Source organism: Acinonyx jubatus, chromosome D4 (genome assembly GCF_027475565.1).
Source record: "Acinonyx jubatus isolate Ajub_Pintada_27869175 chromosome D4, VMU_Ajub_asm_v1.0, whole genome shotgun sequence".
Classification (NCBI taxonomy): domain Eukaryota; kingdom Metazoa; phylum Chordata; class Mammalia; order Carnivora; family Felidae; genus Acinonyx; species Acinonyx jubatus.
In genome coordinates this window covers 84,983,151-84,998,878 of record NC_069391.1, presented here as the reverse complement: position 1 = coordinate 84,998,878, position 15,728 = coordinate 84,983,151, and the positions used below count along the sequence as shown (strand labels likewise).

The following is a 15,728-nucleotide window of genomic DNA, read 5'->3' as shown; positions in this document are numbered from 1 at the left end:
ACCATGTAATAAAGAACTTTCACAGGAGATGTTGTTTGATAATGCTCCTTTCAAAGAAACTAGAGAATCATTTCAAGTGTGGTGTATTTATAAGCTCTTTTTCCAAAGTATATATTCCAGATTGCTTAAGTTCAAAAATTAAAGAGGATCACCTAGAATGTTAAGTAGTTTCCATTTGAGTGAGTTTTAGCTTTTTGAAGTCCCCAACTATACTCGTTATATTGCGAAACGTTCATGTAAATTGATACTCTTTTGATTTTCAGCATGTTTTATTTTTTTCAACACTGGAGAATGCTTTTGTGAATAGGTAGTCATTTCTTAAAGTGAGCAACTGTCTCATAATTGATCAGTGTTTATAAGGAACGTGGATTGTTTAGCTAGAGAAATGAATCCTGATCTCCACTTTGTCTCCTCCTAACCTTACTTACTTTAGGTTAATCTGTGAACATATCCTCTGGCAAGATGGGACTGATTTTGTCTAAACTTTGTACCAAAAATTACATTCGTGGCTTTTTCTCAATGACTGTATCCACTGTCAGACTTCAGCCACACACCTTGTCTTTCAATTTGGGGGCATAGTTGAGAGATTGAAGTTCTTGTAGCTGGCAAGTCTCGTTGGTAGCACGAGTAGCTCCCAGTTCTTTCTGCTTTGAGTTAAGATTTGCAATAACACTTTCTAAAGTGTGCAGGAAAAACAAAACAAAACAAAACACAGCTAAGCAAAAAAATAAAACACACTGAAGGAACATTTCATCAGTATTCCCACCTTAGATTACTGCTCTAGAGCTATGCTGTTAATGCATGCATTAAGGATAGCTACATTGACTTCTTAAATTTGAATTTTACCTTTAAATTAAACTAAAATTTGAGTTCTTCAGTCACACTAGCTATGTTTCCAGTGGGCCATAGCCCCACGTGACCAGTGGCGACCATATTTGGCAGTATTTACATAGAGCACTTCCATCATTGCTGAAAGTTCTAGAGTGCCACATTGAGGTGGACAAAGACAAGAGGTGCCGTTTGATTATGATGGTTACCGGAACGCTTTCCCATTTGCGAAGTCAGTCATATTCACAACAATACTTCAAACAGTTAAAAACACCTCCCTTCCCAGTATTACCAAAGCGAATGTGGTAGCAGTCTGCCATATTGGCCATTTCATCGGTCCCCAGAGTCGATTTGGATCACCTGCCTTGGTGGAGGGTGTCTTCTGCTTTTCTGCTGTCAGTGACGTGTAGCCTTTTTTTTTTAGCTGAGCACTCCCTCAGTGAAGATAATCTACCGTGACAGAGGAAAGAGCATAATGAGGTTATGACTGGCCATTGTTATCAAACATACTCCATCACTGTAACTTAGTTTCTGTGTAACCTTGAGCAAGCTACAGAATCCCTTTAGGTCACAACATGTGTCTAATATAATAGTTCTAAGAATTAAACAAGGTAATATATGTGAGGCACTTACCGTGGTTTCTGGCACATAGGATGTACTCAGTTAATATAAATCACGGAAATGGAAAAAAAGTGTTAAGACTTATTTTTTGAAAGAATGTGACTTCTCCCATGTTCCACGTAGTCCTGAAATGTCTATCAGAACACAGCATCCTTTGACCTGGGAACACCAGTATGGACTATTTAATCAGTTGCTGCTTACGTGCCCATCGTGATTTAATGGCTTACCATACATTCCTATCAATATGGTAAAATGCTCATTAGGTTTCATCTGCATGTGATCAGTTTCCAGGAGATCGTGAGATTTAGATATTTACTGAGACTTTTTTTTTTGACATTATTTTTGATATCTTTCAATGTACCTGTTTTATTCAAGGTCTCAGCAGGAAGCAAATGGTATATCCAAAGGGAGATTAATTGAAAAAAAATTTAAGAAGGGTCTATTTCCAAAGGTGTAAACAGAGTTAAGAAAACCCGGAGGAATGGTGAAGCACCCCAGGACTAACAATAGTGAGAAGTCCTGAGCATCCCTAGGTCTGAAGGGGAAAGAGGTAAAAGCTATGGCCTTAGGAGATCATCTCCTTCCCCGCCCACCCCATCCCCCGCCCCAGGACTGTGGTCTTAGACCAGGAAAGCTGGCTTTGCCAAAATGGAGAGAGCAGAGGTTGTAGGGGAATGCATACTTTGAACTCAACTCTCTTTTTTCCTATCCTTGTGTCCCCTCCCAGTGTCTATCATTGGCCGAACCCAACTGGAAGCCAGAGTTTAAAGAAAGTGGTTAATGTAGTCTATTCAGAGTAGTCTTCCTGGGCATAGAGCGAAATGAAGAAGGATAGAAGGTAGATGAGGGGCAAATGGAGGAATCCTGGATAGCCTTTGCACATAGATTGAGATTTTTGCTTATGTCTGATCAGTTTATCGGCTATGTATTTGCTGATAGAAGCTATGAACACTCTTGTTTCACCTGAAAAATTCCCAGGTTTCTACAAAGTAAAGGCGTTAAGAGTGAGTCTGAATGACATTGCTCTGAAGAGTCTATTTTTTTTTTATCCATTTAAAAAAGTGAGGCTATATAGTTTGGTTTTCTAAAAAAAAAGAAAAAAATTGTATTTACAGAGTTTATCATTGAGGGTCCTACAGAGAGTAAAAAAGAAACGAAAGGCAACGTTTTTCCTGCTTCCCTAGACAAAGTCATTTCCTGCAAGACTGGTTTAATTAGTGCTGCACCCAGATGTCGAAGAACATGGGAGTTTGTTTTAGTGTTGACCTCTACCTACTCAAAAGGAAAATAATACTTGAGTTTAGAGATTTAAATGCTATAATTTACAAGTAAGCTCTCGCACGAAATGAACTTGAACCAAGTATCAGAAGGAAGCATTTAAAATTTGGCAGGGCAATAAAGATTTGAAGATTACAGTGCTTTCTTTTTCCGGAGAGAAACAACTACCCGATTTTGATGGGATTTCTTTACAGGTCGCCGCTGTAAGTGCCTTTGCCCAGACTCTGCGAAGATACACGTCGCTCAATCACCTGGCCCAGGCAGCTCGCGCAGTGCTTCAGAACACTTCTCAGATCAACCAGATGCTCAATGACCTCAACCGCGTTGACTTTGCCAATGTCCAGGTACTCCGTTTCCTTTCAAAATGGGTCTTTTGAGGAAAGACGCCTCATTCTTCTTCATGAGGATCGTCGTATTTGTTTCCATAGTCGCATCCGCACAAGACGGCATCTATGTCCACACTGTCCTGCAAGATGAGAGTTTGACTTGGCCAAGACTTTACTGCTCCTCTGTTTTGTGGTTAAAGTCTGCTAAGATTTATAGTACTAGATGGGAACAGATGTCAGCAGGGTTTGCTAGATAATTAATGGAACAGGGACGCTCACAGTCCTTGAAATCAGGTAGGCAAGAGATTAAACTCTTTTAGCTACTAGTTGTGGGACGGTGGGCAAGTTATTTAACTGCTCTGGGCTTTCCCTTCCACACCTTATAATACCTACCTTAGATTATTGTTGACATACGTAGAAATACATGAAGTCCTTTGCACTGTAACATACAAGAGGTATATGTTTTTAATAGTGCCCCACCTTGAGGGGCACCTGGGTGGTTCATTTCAGCGTCCAACTTTGGCTCAGGTCATGATCTCACAGTTCATGAGTTTGAGGCTTGTGTCGGGCTCTCTGCTGTCAGCTCAGAGCCTGCTTTGGATCCTCTGTCCCCCTGTCTCTCTGCACCTCCCCCTCTTGTGCTCTCTCTCTCTCTCTCTCAAAAATGAACATTAAAAAAAAATAGTCCCCCCCTTGAAAGAACTAGGAAGACTTAGAAATTCTATTTCAGAGTGCCTGGTAAATATTTGTTCATTTGAAAGGAATTAGGTGCAAGATGTTTGACTGTTTTGTTCGTCCAAAAAAAAACGTACTTGAACATTGTGATCAAACTATTCACTTGTACTTTAAGGTACACTTAAAAAGACAGCTAATTTAGGAATATTATGAAATCCCACAAATAGTTTATTTCAGATACTAAGGTGATGAAACTAGTTGTTACCATGTAAAAATAGTACATTGCTCACTCAAAGTACAAGCAAAAAAAGAAAGAAATGCAGAAACTGAACATAATCAAAAACTTCTGTGCTTCAAGAGACCAGCAAAAAAAAGTGAAAGAACAACTGATAAGAATTGATGAAATTTTCTACTCCTGAAATCATTATTACATAGAAATACCTACCTACCTACGTACATACATACATACATTTGAAAAAAGAATTGAGAAGATTTTTACAAATTTTATATCTGATAAAAGAATTGTATCTGGAATATGTAAAGAGCTATTACAACCCAATAATAAAAAGATGGCCCAGGTAGAAAATGGGTGGCGACCTCCATAGCCATTTCTCCAAAGAAGATATACCAGTGGCCAATAAGGACCTGAAACGATACTTAACGTAATTAGCCACCACGGAAATGCAAGTCAAAACCACAGGAGATACTATTTCCCACACGCTAAAATGGCTATCATGAGACGGGTAATCAGAAAAAAAATGAAGGGAGTTAAGGGTGGACTATGCTACCCTAGGAAAGAGATTACCGATGAAAACAAATAGTGCGAGAAGTCAGATGGAGGGCAAGATGAAGGGCACGCTTCTGTGGTCATGGTGAAAAATCGGAGCCCTCATGCACTACTGATTAGAACGTACGATGAGCCCCTTTGGAAAACGGTCTGGCAATTTCTCAAAAGGTTAAACATGGAGTTTTACCAGATGACTTAGTAACTTCACCCATAGGTACCTACGGAGAGAAAGGAAATTGTGTCCACATAAAACTTGTCTGTGGACATTCGTGGCAGCTTTATTCACGTTTGTTGCATAAAAGTGGCAACAACCCACTGCCTGTTCACTCCTGAGAGTATAAACAAAGTGGGGCATATCCACCCAATGGAATATCATTAGCAATAATAAGAAATGAAGTTCTGATGGCTGCTACAGTGTGAATGAGCCTTGGAAATAATTATGCTAAGGGAAAGAACCCAGACACAAAGGACCACGGAGTGGATGATTCCATTTATATGAAATGTGCAGAATAGACAAATCTGTAAGAGACAGAAAGATCCGTGACTGCCTGGATTTGGGGGACCGGGAATTGAAGGGTGACATAGGACACAAGGAGTGTGGGGTTTCTCTTGGGGTAAATGAAAACGTCTTAAAATTGTGACGGGTACACAGTTCTGTGAATGTACTACGGGAAGCCATTGAATGCTATACTGTACACAAGTGAATTATATGATATGTGAGTCATATCTCGATAAAACTTAAAAAAAATCAATACCTTGGGGTGCTGGTGGCACCCTGGTACCTGGTACCTGGGTGGCTCAGTCGGTTAAGCATCCAACTCTTCATTTCAGCTCAGGTCATGATCTCATGGTTAGGGATTTTGAGCCCTGCATCAGCCTTTGGATTCTCTGTCTGCCCTCCCCCCCCCCCCCCAGAATAAATAGATAAACTTACAAAAAATACTTTGGCTTAAAAATAAACCATTAATGACTCCCATTTCTTAGAAATTTTAATCCACAGTTCTGGTCTATTTCCATTACTTAAATATATCAAAAAGTAGTATTTGGGCTTGATTCATTCTAAGGCATAGTAATTAGTTAAGTTCATTCTGACTTTCATGGATTGAGCTCAAACTCCTAGTTATGGGGAAAAATTTTTTTAAGATGTATCTTTCTATGTATCTATGTACTAACACATATAAATACACACATGCAAACATAAAACGTTCATAAGAGCAAACTGTCTCAGGTTTGCAAAGCCATTGACTTTACATAGTTCATTGAAATTTACATCAACTGATTTTCATGAGAATAAGTTCATATTCCCTTAAAATTTATCCTACAATGTTTCTTTCAAATCTTCATTCAGAAAAGATACTTTAAAAAGTATCTTTAAAAGTTGAAGTAATAAGGTAACTTGTAGTTTCAAAAAGTAATGTAAGTTCAATAGCAGAAAGTATATTTAAGAATGATTCCCCAGGAAAAATAAGATAAAAACAGGGAGGGAGACAAACCATAAGTGACTCTTAAATACAGAGAACGAACTGAGGGGTGCTGGAGGGGAGGCGGGTGGGGGTTGGGTTAAATGGGTGACGGGCATTAAGGAGGGCCCTTGTTGGGATGAACACTGAGTGTCATATGTACGTGATAAGAATCGCTGGGTTCTACCCCCAAAGTCAAGACTACCCTGTATGTTAACTAACTTGAGTTTAAATAAATAAATTTAAAGGGAAAATAAGTAAAATAACATGCTTTTTATATATCATTTAAAAAAAAAGAATACTTCCCAATAATAAACAGCTGAGAAGGGTTTTCTGTAATATTTGTGCATCTGTAACCCTATGAAGTATTTATGCAAGTGAGTTCTTCTGGGTTATAACTGCCAACCTTGAGACCGTCTTTGCATATACATGGTGGGTTATACCTCCTCTCTTCTCATCCTCTGCCCACCAATTGAGGCTACGTTTTTCCCTTCCTCTGCTTTCAGCTCCCAAGTTTTCCCGGGTCTGCGTGACAGTTATTAGTGCTGGGACGTGTATGCTCTACCCTCTACCCTCTGTCCTCTTTCCTTTCCTCGGGGGACCAGGAACAACAGTGGCATGCCCTTCATGCCCCCCTACACCTTACTTGGCACCCTCGTTTTGATCAGTTAACTCCTTCTTAGGGTGCTACATTCCGTCTCTACTCCCTTCTGGCTTTCCTTTTCTGTTTGGAGGTTTGCTGGGTTTTCCTAGAGTCCCCTGGAGTTCTCCTTCTTCTTCCGTTTCTCATTCCGATTTTATCACCCTCTCCTGTTCACCTGGAAGTTGTCCCTGCCCCTCTAAGATTGACCTCAGTAGCATGGACACCCGTGGGGGTGATGGCTCTTGCATCAAGGAGACTTTAATGTAAAACAATGAGGTTACATTTCAGTGTAAATAACATAACGCTCCGAAGAGCTCGAAAGTTCTAACAGGTTTCCTTCAGGATATCCATAAATCTTCATCACCATTGCATTCCCCCCTAATTAAATCTTCTTTTCCTCATGCGTTCAAGATGAGTTTTCTACCGCCACATTATTGATTTTCTGTTTCATTGAATCGATAGCATTACAGTGGCACCGTTTTTATGTGTAATTTTTCCATCTGCATTACGGGCAAGTAGGTTTGGTAGGTCGACCTGATGCGGTATCATCGCATACGCTTGTGGTTGTTTATTTAAAAGACATTCTGATTGTGAAGCTACCGACTCCTCATCATTTTGGATATAATTTATTTGTAAGTTGAGAACATCTCTAATGGTCACCCTTAGCTTTGGCCGTTTACAGAGTTGAAATGTCCAGATTGTTTCACAAGGGAATATTTACAGCGTACTCTGTTATCAGTATGTTTTCAATCTCCAGAGTAGTAAAATGGCGTATAATGTCATTTGAAAAGCCAGACAATGTCCTGTGGTTTTATTTGTCTGAGTTAGGTTTCAGTTCCCCATCATCCTGTCTTTCTTTACAGCTAACTTCCAAGTAGATAGTGAGCTTGAATTTATGGTAAGAAATGAAATGAAATTCCTCCAAAGATACCAGTGCGATATCCTCCCCTATTCTCAGGGCACAAACAAACAGAAAACACCCCCTCCTACAGTGAGTATAGAGTTTCAGTTTTGCAAGATGAAAAAGTTCTGCAGATCGATTGCATAATAAAAAGCAGATGGTTGACACTCCTAGACTGCACTCTTAAAAAATGGGTAAGAAGATATGTGTTATGTTCCGTGTTTTTCACCACAATTTTTAAAGTGCTTGGACATTAATGCAAAGAACAAAAGCAAACTTCCCAGTCCTTTCCTTGATGCCTAAATTCTTCCCTGGGTACTCTCCAAGACTCTTGATATAAAATTTCCGAGTCATTTGACAGGGTGTGTTGAAGGAGCTTAGCTGTTCTTATGTAATTCTATCATAAAGAAGTAAGTGCAGAATTTGCAAAGATAATAGTTTCAAGAGAGATGGTTCCATCGTTCTTCCTAATAGTAAAAAACTGGAACCGATGGACTTGGTTCTGTAAATAATGGCATATTCGTGCCTTACAGCAAATTCAGTCATTCAACAATAAATCTAGCTCTACATTTGCCTACATGGAAATTCAGTTATCATATGGAGGTTAAGTGAAACTAAGCAGGATCTCTACTAGAATGTATAATAGGATCCTTTTTTTACCCTAAGTATTTATATATGCATCAGCACATATCATATGTGCAAAGTTTGAAAGGTTTACACATCAGCATGTTTTAGTTAGCTTTTAGCGTTGACATCTTAGATACCGTTAATATTTTTTTCCTTTGTGCTTGTTTGTATTTTCAGGTTTTTCTATAATTCTGTCTTAGTGTACTTAAAACATTTGAAAGTGATACTTAGGAGGTAATTCTGAAAGACGTTATGGCTAATAATTAGGTAAGAGAAGGATAGGGGATGGTGTCATCTGTTGAGAATTTAGAAGAAACTGGAGGTCTCCCTGGGAAAAAAAAATAAATTCAGTTTGGGCATTTTGTATTTGAAATGCCTCCCGGTTGAAATGTCTCTTGAATAGGTAATGTCTATACGATCAGAAGAGACGCTGGAACCAGAAAATGAAGATTAGGGGTTTATTCGGCGGAAACTATCTATGTGAATGAACTTGTCCTCTGAGAGCTCGGAGAATGGAAGCTATAAACACCCTTTGCAGAAAAATACATAATCACAATGTTTTAGGTGTAGAATTAGGACCTTCACAGACACCCCTCCACGGGAGCTTATCTCGAAAACATTATCTGCATGCAGTGAACCCGGCTTAAAAGTTCCTGTCACATTTCATTTCTCTATTATATGCTGGGAACACGAGGCCCACATAGATTACGTGGGTTACTTGAGGTCAGTTTAGTTGATTTGCGCCCTGTATTAAGATCCACGTCCTCTGATTCTCCGCCAAACGTTATATTACCAAATGATTATATTTCGACATTGAGAGTATATACTTTTTAATGTTAAAATACAGTATAGCCCTGGAAACGTCCTAAAACTTAGAGCAACTACTGAAACGTAGCTTTAAAAGTTCTTGTTCCCACAGCTGTTACCAACCATGAAACTTCCCAATCAGAGCCAGAAGGAAAACAGTAGTAATCGAAATCCTTGGCAGGTAGATGTCTACATTTTCTCAAAAGTAGTTTTGTTTTTGCTACTGTTGTATCTCAGTTGTGTGGTTCCCAAAGCCTAAACCTCATACAGCATGTGTTTCCACCCAGTACCATTGAGTTCATCCGTCCGACTTACCCTAAATCTTCTCAAATGGATTGACTTTAAAGTTTTATCTGATTGGGTTGTGGGGGGCCGGGGGGCGGTGAGGAAAGGGAGAGAGAGAACTTTTGAAGGCAGTATAAAAACAATAGAAGGAAAGACTGCAGACTGTTGGCTCAGATTCTCTTTTTCGTGGGTGATCATGTATTTTATTTTTATTTTTAATTTTTTTATTGTGTATTTATTTTGAGAGAGAGAAAGCGAGCTGGGAAGGGGCAGAGAGCGAATCCCAAACAGGCTCCGCACCATCAGCGCAGAGCCCGATGCGGCGTTCGGTTCGATCCCACATACTGTGAGATGGTGACCTGAGCCTAGATCAAGAGTCAGGTGTAACCGACTGAGCCCGCCAGGCACCCCCGGAGATCGCGTATTTTGGGCCTTCACGCAGACCAGCTGACGTGGAAAAACCCGAGTCATGCTGTTTCGTGCACCCAGGCGGTGTTCATTTACTTGACAGCTGTGGTTCACCTTCCCAGTTCCTTTGGTGGCTTGAAGCCTTCGCGCTAATTTCCCGCCGTGCCCCCGGTTTGCAGGCTGCTGTTGGAGGAAAAGGTGTGGGGCTGAACTTTTCCTCTGCTTTCTGTGTACCGTCCCAGGAGCAGGCCTCCTGGGTGTGCCAGTGTGACGACAGCATGGTTCAGAGACTGGAGACGGACTTCAAGATGACCCTCCAGCAGCAGAGCACCCTGGAGCAGTGGGCCGCGTGGCTGGACAACGTGATGATGCAGGCGCTGAAGCCCTACGAGGGGAGGCCCAGTTTCCCTAAAGCTGCCAGGCAGTTCCTGCTAAAATGGTCTTTCTACAGGTATCGTGCTCACTTTTTCCCAAGTTTTATTCTCCACGCGCTGCGGGTGCGCGCGCGCGCGTGTGTGTGTGTGTGCGCGCACGTGTGTGCGTGTACCTGCTTCTCAGACAACAGACAAGACACGAGTGAAGGCTTGGGGTGCAGACTCCCCGTCGTGATGACGCTCCGCCCACCCCCGGTGATGCCCGCATCATGGGATCGCTCCAGGAGCTTTACGGGAATAATCTGTTAGGAGGACGAAACCTCTTGCTCCCAGCCCTGGAGTTCTCAGCTGGGGACGTCTCATAGCTGCCGTGTGCAGCGACAGAAAAGGGCCGGTGTCGTCCTCTCTGCTGCAGACAGGCATTATGTGGGCGTCTTTCCGGAACACTTAACACCACTCGCTTGATTCTCTAGTGAGGTGATTTGCAAGCTGTGGTCCCTAGACCAGGAGCATCAGGAGACGTATTCGAAAAGCGAATTCTCAGGCTCCGCCCCCCCAAACCGTTAGGATCAGAAATGGCAGAGCCAATCAGATAGGGAGCAACAATCTGTGCTTTTATTTTTTCTTAACATAATTTATTGTCAAATTGGCTTCCATACAACACCCAGTGCTCATCCCAACAAGTGCCCTCCTCCGTGCCCATCACCCACTCCCCCCCCCACCCCCGCCCTACCAACCCTCAGTTTGTTCTGTGCTTTTAAAAAAGTCATTTAGGTGATTGTGATGTATGCTCACATCCATCTAGTTAATTTCTTAATTTGATCAGGTGTACAACCTGGCTGCTTGTTAGAATTAGTGTAAAATAAACAAAAATCTTACATACCTCCCCAAACCCTCCTGAATGAATCAAAATCTGGGCCGGTGGGTAATAGTGATTAGGGATAGAGGTGATGGGAAAATGTCTTCAGAAAGCTTCCTCTTGGTGATTCTAATGCATAGCCGGTTTAAGAACCAATAATCTAGTAGACCTGGAACCCCAGAAGAGAAAGCCCTTCAGATTACATGATGTATGACATCAAATGTTGGGATGAGTCGTTGACCATATGTCTCCTGCAAGGGCTAAAGGCAGAGCCTTGTACATAGGCTTATACACCAGAAATACAGGGGATGAACGGAGGGATAGACTTGCATTTCGTAACATGAATTAGTTAAGTTATATTTCTAACCCTGGGATTTTTTTTCTACCGGTAGGAGTTTAGTGGGTTTTTTTGCTTCTTTGGATGGAGATGCCCCCACTGCCTCGGGCGTGACGGCCATATCTACCTTGAGGTTTAGGTGGTTCCTGATTTAGATTCTGTCCTCCCATGTAGGTGTCAGAAGGTAGTGACCACAGGACATACCAGACTGGCTGCGGGCACACTGGGGTCGTCATGGTGATGAGTGAGTCCAGGGGTGAGTCCAGAACTAGCTTTGCAGGGAGAAGGTATATAAATAAGCAACAGAGTTTAGGAACTGGTATACCTGTTAACCCGGAAGCCCACACCCTCTCGTTGTGACCCCCTTCATGAAGATGCCAGGCATGTTTGAATTATGTCGGCAGCTGCTTCGGCTCTTCCCAAAAGCGATTTCTTTCTTTCAGCTGATTTTACTTGATTTCATCCAATTCTTACTTCTGAAGCTCAAGTAGTACCATAGATCCTTTATAGGTGCTTAATTACAAGTTAGCTTACTCTTACACCCTGAAAATGGTCTCATGTTTAGCCCAGGGTCCAACTCAGTAAAAGGAAGCCTGCCGGTTTTCTATTATTGTTGTCTTGTTTTTGGAATGGCATAATTCCACAGCTCGGTGCCTCCTACATTGAATAATACCTTTAACCCATGTGATTTGAGAAGCGCTTTATTAAGATGTTGCCTGACTCCGTGACCCCCTGGCACGGTGCAGTAAAACCAGTGTTAGCTTAGATCTGGGTGTGAATGAGAAAAATGTTGATGAGGACTGTTGAAGTTTTCCCCGCTACGTGGAGAAGATTTGGAAAGCATTGTCACAGTGTCTCCAAGAAGATACAGCAATAGTCATAGTAATGGTAGAATTCCAAATTTTAATTTGAGAACATTCCTTAAGAAGGTTTCAGGTATTTTCCCATTTGCTTGTGACTTGACTTTTTTTATTCAACATTTTCTTCTCAGAAAGTCATACAGATGGTATATGTATTTCATGAACGATGGATGAAACCAGTTATACAAGCCAGTTATTCCAAAACCTATATGGCCAAAAGCCGGGTGCATTCTCTAGATCAGAAAAAAGCAAGGTGTTTTTTTTTTTCCTTCCTAACTGCTTTCTTATGTTGTTATGTCAGACTTGCACTTACTCCTTCCTGTGGGTTTTTTTTTTTCCTATATTTAGTTGATATCGTTTTAGAAATATACCCCTGGAGCCTTCGTCTCCACAGAGATCCGTTGCAAGTATCTTGAAAGGAGAGAAAATTACTTACTTGTATTTCTTGTTCTCTGCATAAATACAAACCCCGTAGACCATCACCTGTCTGCCCTCTGTCCTCCCTGAGTTGGGGATAATTGGCTTGTTATTATTAGACACTATTATGGGTATTATTTTCATTTCAAAAAGACTCAAAGGCGTAGAGTGCAGGACCACAGAAGGAAAGGCATATTCAGACAGATGCATACCTCCTGCTTATAGGCAAAGTCCACAGCTTAGAAACGAAGAGCCCTTAAATCCGAACTGTTTTTTAGTGGGGCGTAATAACATACTGAGTAATTAAAACTGCATTCACAAACTATCAGAGAAGCGGAATTACAGAGTGTTTTTTTTTTCTTCTTCACAGTTTTGGCCTTGTAATAAGAGTTTGGCAGTCACACACACAGACCCTTGGTGTTCTGAAGTCAGTTAATCTGATAATTTCTCAAGGTCTCTGTATCTATTTACATGCATACAAAGGGGGAAATGGGCTGGCAGTGAACTGTGACGGCAGCAGGTTGAAGCCTTGTTACAGACACCCTCTGCTCCAAATGGGGGTCTCTCCTTGCTAACCTGGCTTGGAAGGACTACTCTTGGCTCCCCAGGAGGCGGGAAAAAATATTACCACCTTTCCTGGGCAGAAATGGAGAAGTTATGTGGGCCATTTCTCAGCTTGTGTGTTTTGTGGTTAACAGAACAGAACATTCCTCAGAGCTACCCTGAGAGTCATCCAAATATCCCATTTTTAAAGAACAAAATTTATGGCTCGGATACAGTGACTCGAAAGGGGGGACAGGGAATGTAGTTTGCTTACAACTGGACAATTTATAAATCTTCCAAAAAGTAATATTCTTTTGGAATCAACTGTAAGCACTGTTTTAAAAGAGAGTTGGCATGGGGGTCACAGGAGGGATGTTCTCCCTTTTCTTCTGAGGAAGGGTGTGATAGCTCCCCCAATACACAAAGAGGATCATTTGTTAGGGTCTGTGTTTCAGGGCCCAGACCATAAGTCTCTCATCCATGACAAAATAATTAACTTGATAAGTCTGAGTGTACCAGAAGTTGAATTCATGGTAACTTAGCAACATGGAATTCACTTAGTCAGTTTTTGCAACATATCTTACGGAAGTCCGAGTCAGACAAAAAGTTTCCAACTAAACTGTTAAATGTGTCATTTAATACTTGGCCTGTAGGGCAAAGGCCCAACATAGAGGGGATACTAAAGTAGCATCGATAATGATTCAACTGATTCTTTTCTAAACATGGGACAATAATTTCATGCTTATTGGGACGCCTGGGTGGCTCAGTCGGTTAAGCATCCGACTTCGGCTTAGGTCATGATCTCGCGGTCCATGAGTTTGAGCCCCGCGTGGGACTCTGTGCTGACAGCTCAGAGCCTGGAGCCTGTTTCAGATTCTGTCTCCCTCTCTCTCTGCCCCTCCCCTGTTCATGCTCTGTCTCTCTCTGTCTCAAAAATAAATAAACGTTTAAAAAAAATTTTTTTTTTATTTTTTAACGTTTATTTATTTTTGAGAGAGAGAGACAGTGCAAGTAGGGGAGGAACAGAAAGAGAGGGAAAATAAACATTTTTAAATGGAATCAAGGGGCACCTGGGTGGCTCAGTCAGTTAAGCGTTTGGTTTCAGCTCAGGTCATGATCTCGCAGTTTGTGAGTTTGAGCCCCACATCGGCCTCTCTGCTGACAGCCCGGGTCCTGGAGCCTACTTCAGATTCCCCCCCCCCACTTCCCTTCCCTCTCTGCCCCTCCGCCACTTGCACTCTCTCTCTCAAAAATAAACATTTTTAAAAAATGAAATCAAGATGCACTCGCTTTGGAAAATATTTGAAATACTAAAAATAACAAGCACAGGTGTCTGGCTGACTCACTCAGTAGACCCAATGACTCTTGATCTGGGAGATGTAAGTTCGAGCCCCACGTTGGGTGTAGAGATTACTTAAAATCTTTTTTTTTAAAGAGGCATGTGGGTGGCTCAGTCATTTAAGCGTCCGGCTCTTGGTTTCAGCTCCTGCAATGATCTTGTGGCTTGTGAGTTTGAGCCCCACATCAGGCTCTGTACTGACAGCATGGAGCCTGCTTGGGATTCTCTCTCTCTCTCTCTCTCTCTCTCTCTCTTTCTCTGCCCCTCCCCTGCTGATGTGCTCTCTCTTTCTCTCTCTCTCTCTCTCTCTCAAATAGATAAACTTTTTTAAAAAATCTTTGAAAAAATAATGAGGAATAAACTTACATCATAATTTCAATACCCCAAAATAACCACTGGTAAATTGTTGGGTTTTTTTAGTGTTATATAAAATTGGAATCTAGTTATTTACCATGGTTTATTATCTGTATCTTTCCCTAAGCAGTTTCATTTAACATTATATCTTAAGCATTTCTCATCATTAAACATCTTCAAACACATAACTTTTAATGTCCTCACAATATTCAATATTATTATGTGTACGTGTCATGTGTTATTTAAACATTACCTTTTCCCCTCATTCTGAAGCATTTTGGTGGTTTTTGGCATTATGATACAATTATAAAAAATACTGTCTTGATTATCTTTGCATGAAATTGGCCATGTATCTTCAGACACATTTTGGTAAAAAGGGTTGAACTTTTTAAAGTGACTAACACAGTATTAATGAAGTGTGCTTTCTCAATGCTAATAAAATATTACACATCCCCATTTATTTAAGGATAAGGTTTTTTTTAATTGTAAGACAGTTGTTATATTAAAATGACTCCCACACATTTTACTTCTTTAACTTGACATCATATCATAGTTTATATCATACTTTTATATCATTATATCATACTTTTCCATGTTACTACCTTTATGTCCAATCTCCCTCATTTCTTTAAACTATTGCATACAATTGATATATGAATGAGCCATCATTTATTTAACCACCATCAACTAATGGATATTTAGTGTTCCCTCCTAGTTTCTCACCAGTATAAATACTGCTACAGTTAAAATGATCTTTGTTCATTTGTGTGAATGTATGGAATTAGAATTGGTAAGTCAACGGTTTTCTGCCTTTTTAGTTTTGAGACATAGTGCCAAATTTCCCTTCACCACAAAAGTTTTGTGAATGTATACTCGCAAAACCAGTAAACGAGAGTTGTTTTCCCATCTTTTTCGGCAGCACCGGACCTTTTCATCTCTTACAGTACGATAGATGCTATGTGGTGTTTTAATTTGTAATTTTGAGTAAGGTTAGTGAAA

General features: G+C 40.8%; 1 protein-coding gene across 11 annotated transcripts in view; it reads left to right on the top strand.

Moving 5' to 3' along the window:
* RFX3 (regulatory factor X3) overlaps window positions 1–15,728 on the top strand; it is a 287,861-nt gene that overhangs the window by 239,609 nt on the left and 32,524 nt on the right. For all 11 annotated transcript variants that reach the window (XM_027041121.2, XM_027041122.2, XM_027041125.2 and 8 more), the window contains 2 exons: window positions 2,922–3,071; window positions 9,889–10,097. In XM_027041121.2, the coding sequence (XP_026896922.1) occupies window positions 2,922–3,071; window positions 9,889–10,097 (359 nt within the window). The remainder of the gene's footprint in view (window positions 1–2,921; window positions 3,072–9,888; window positions 10,098–15,728) is intronic.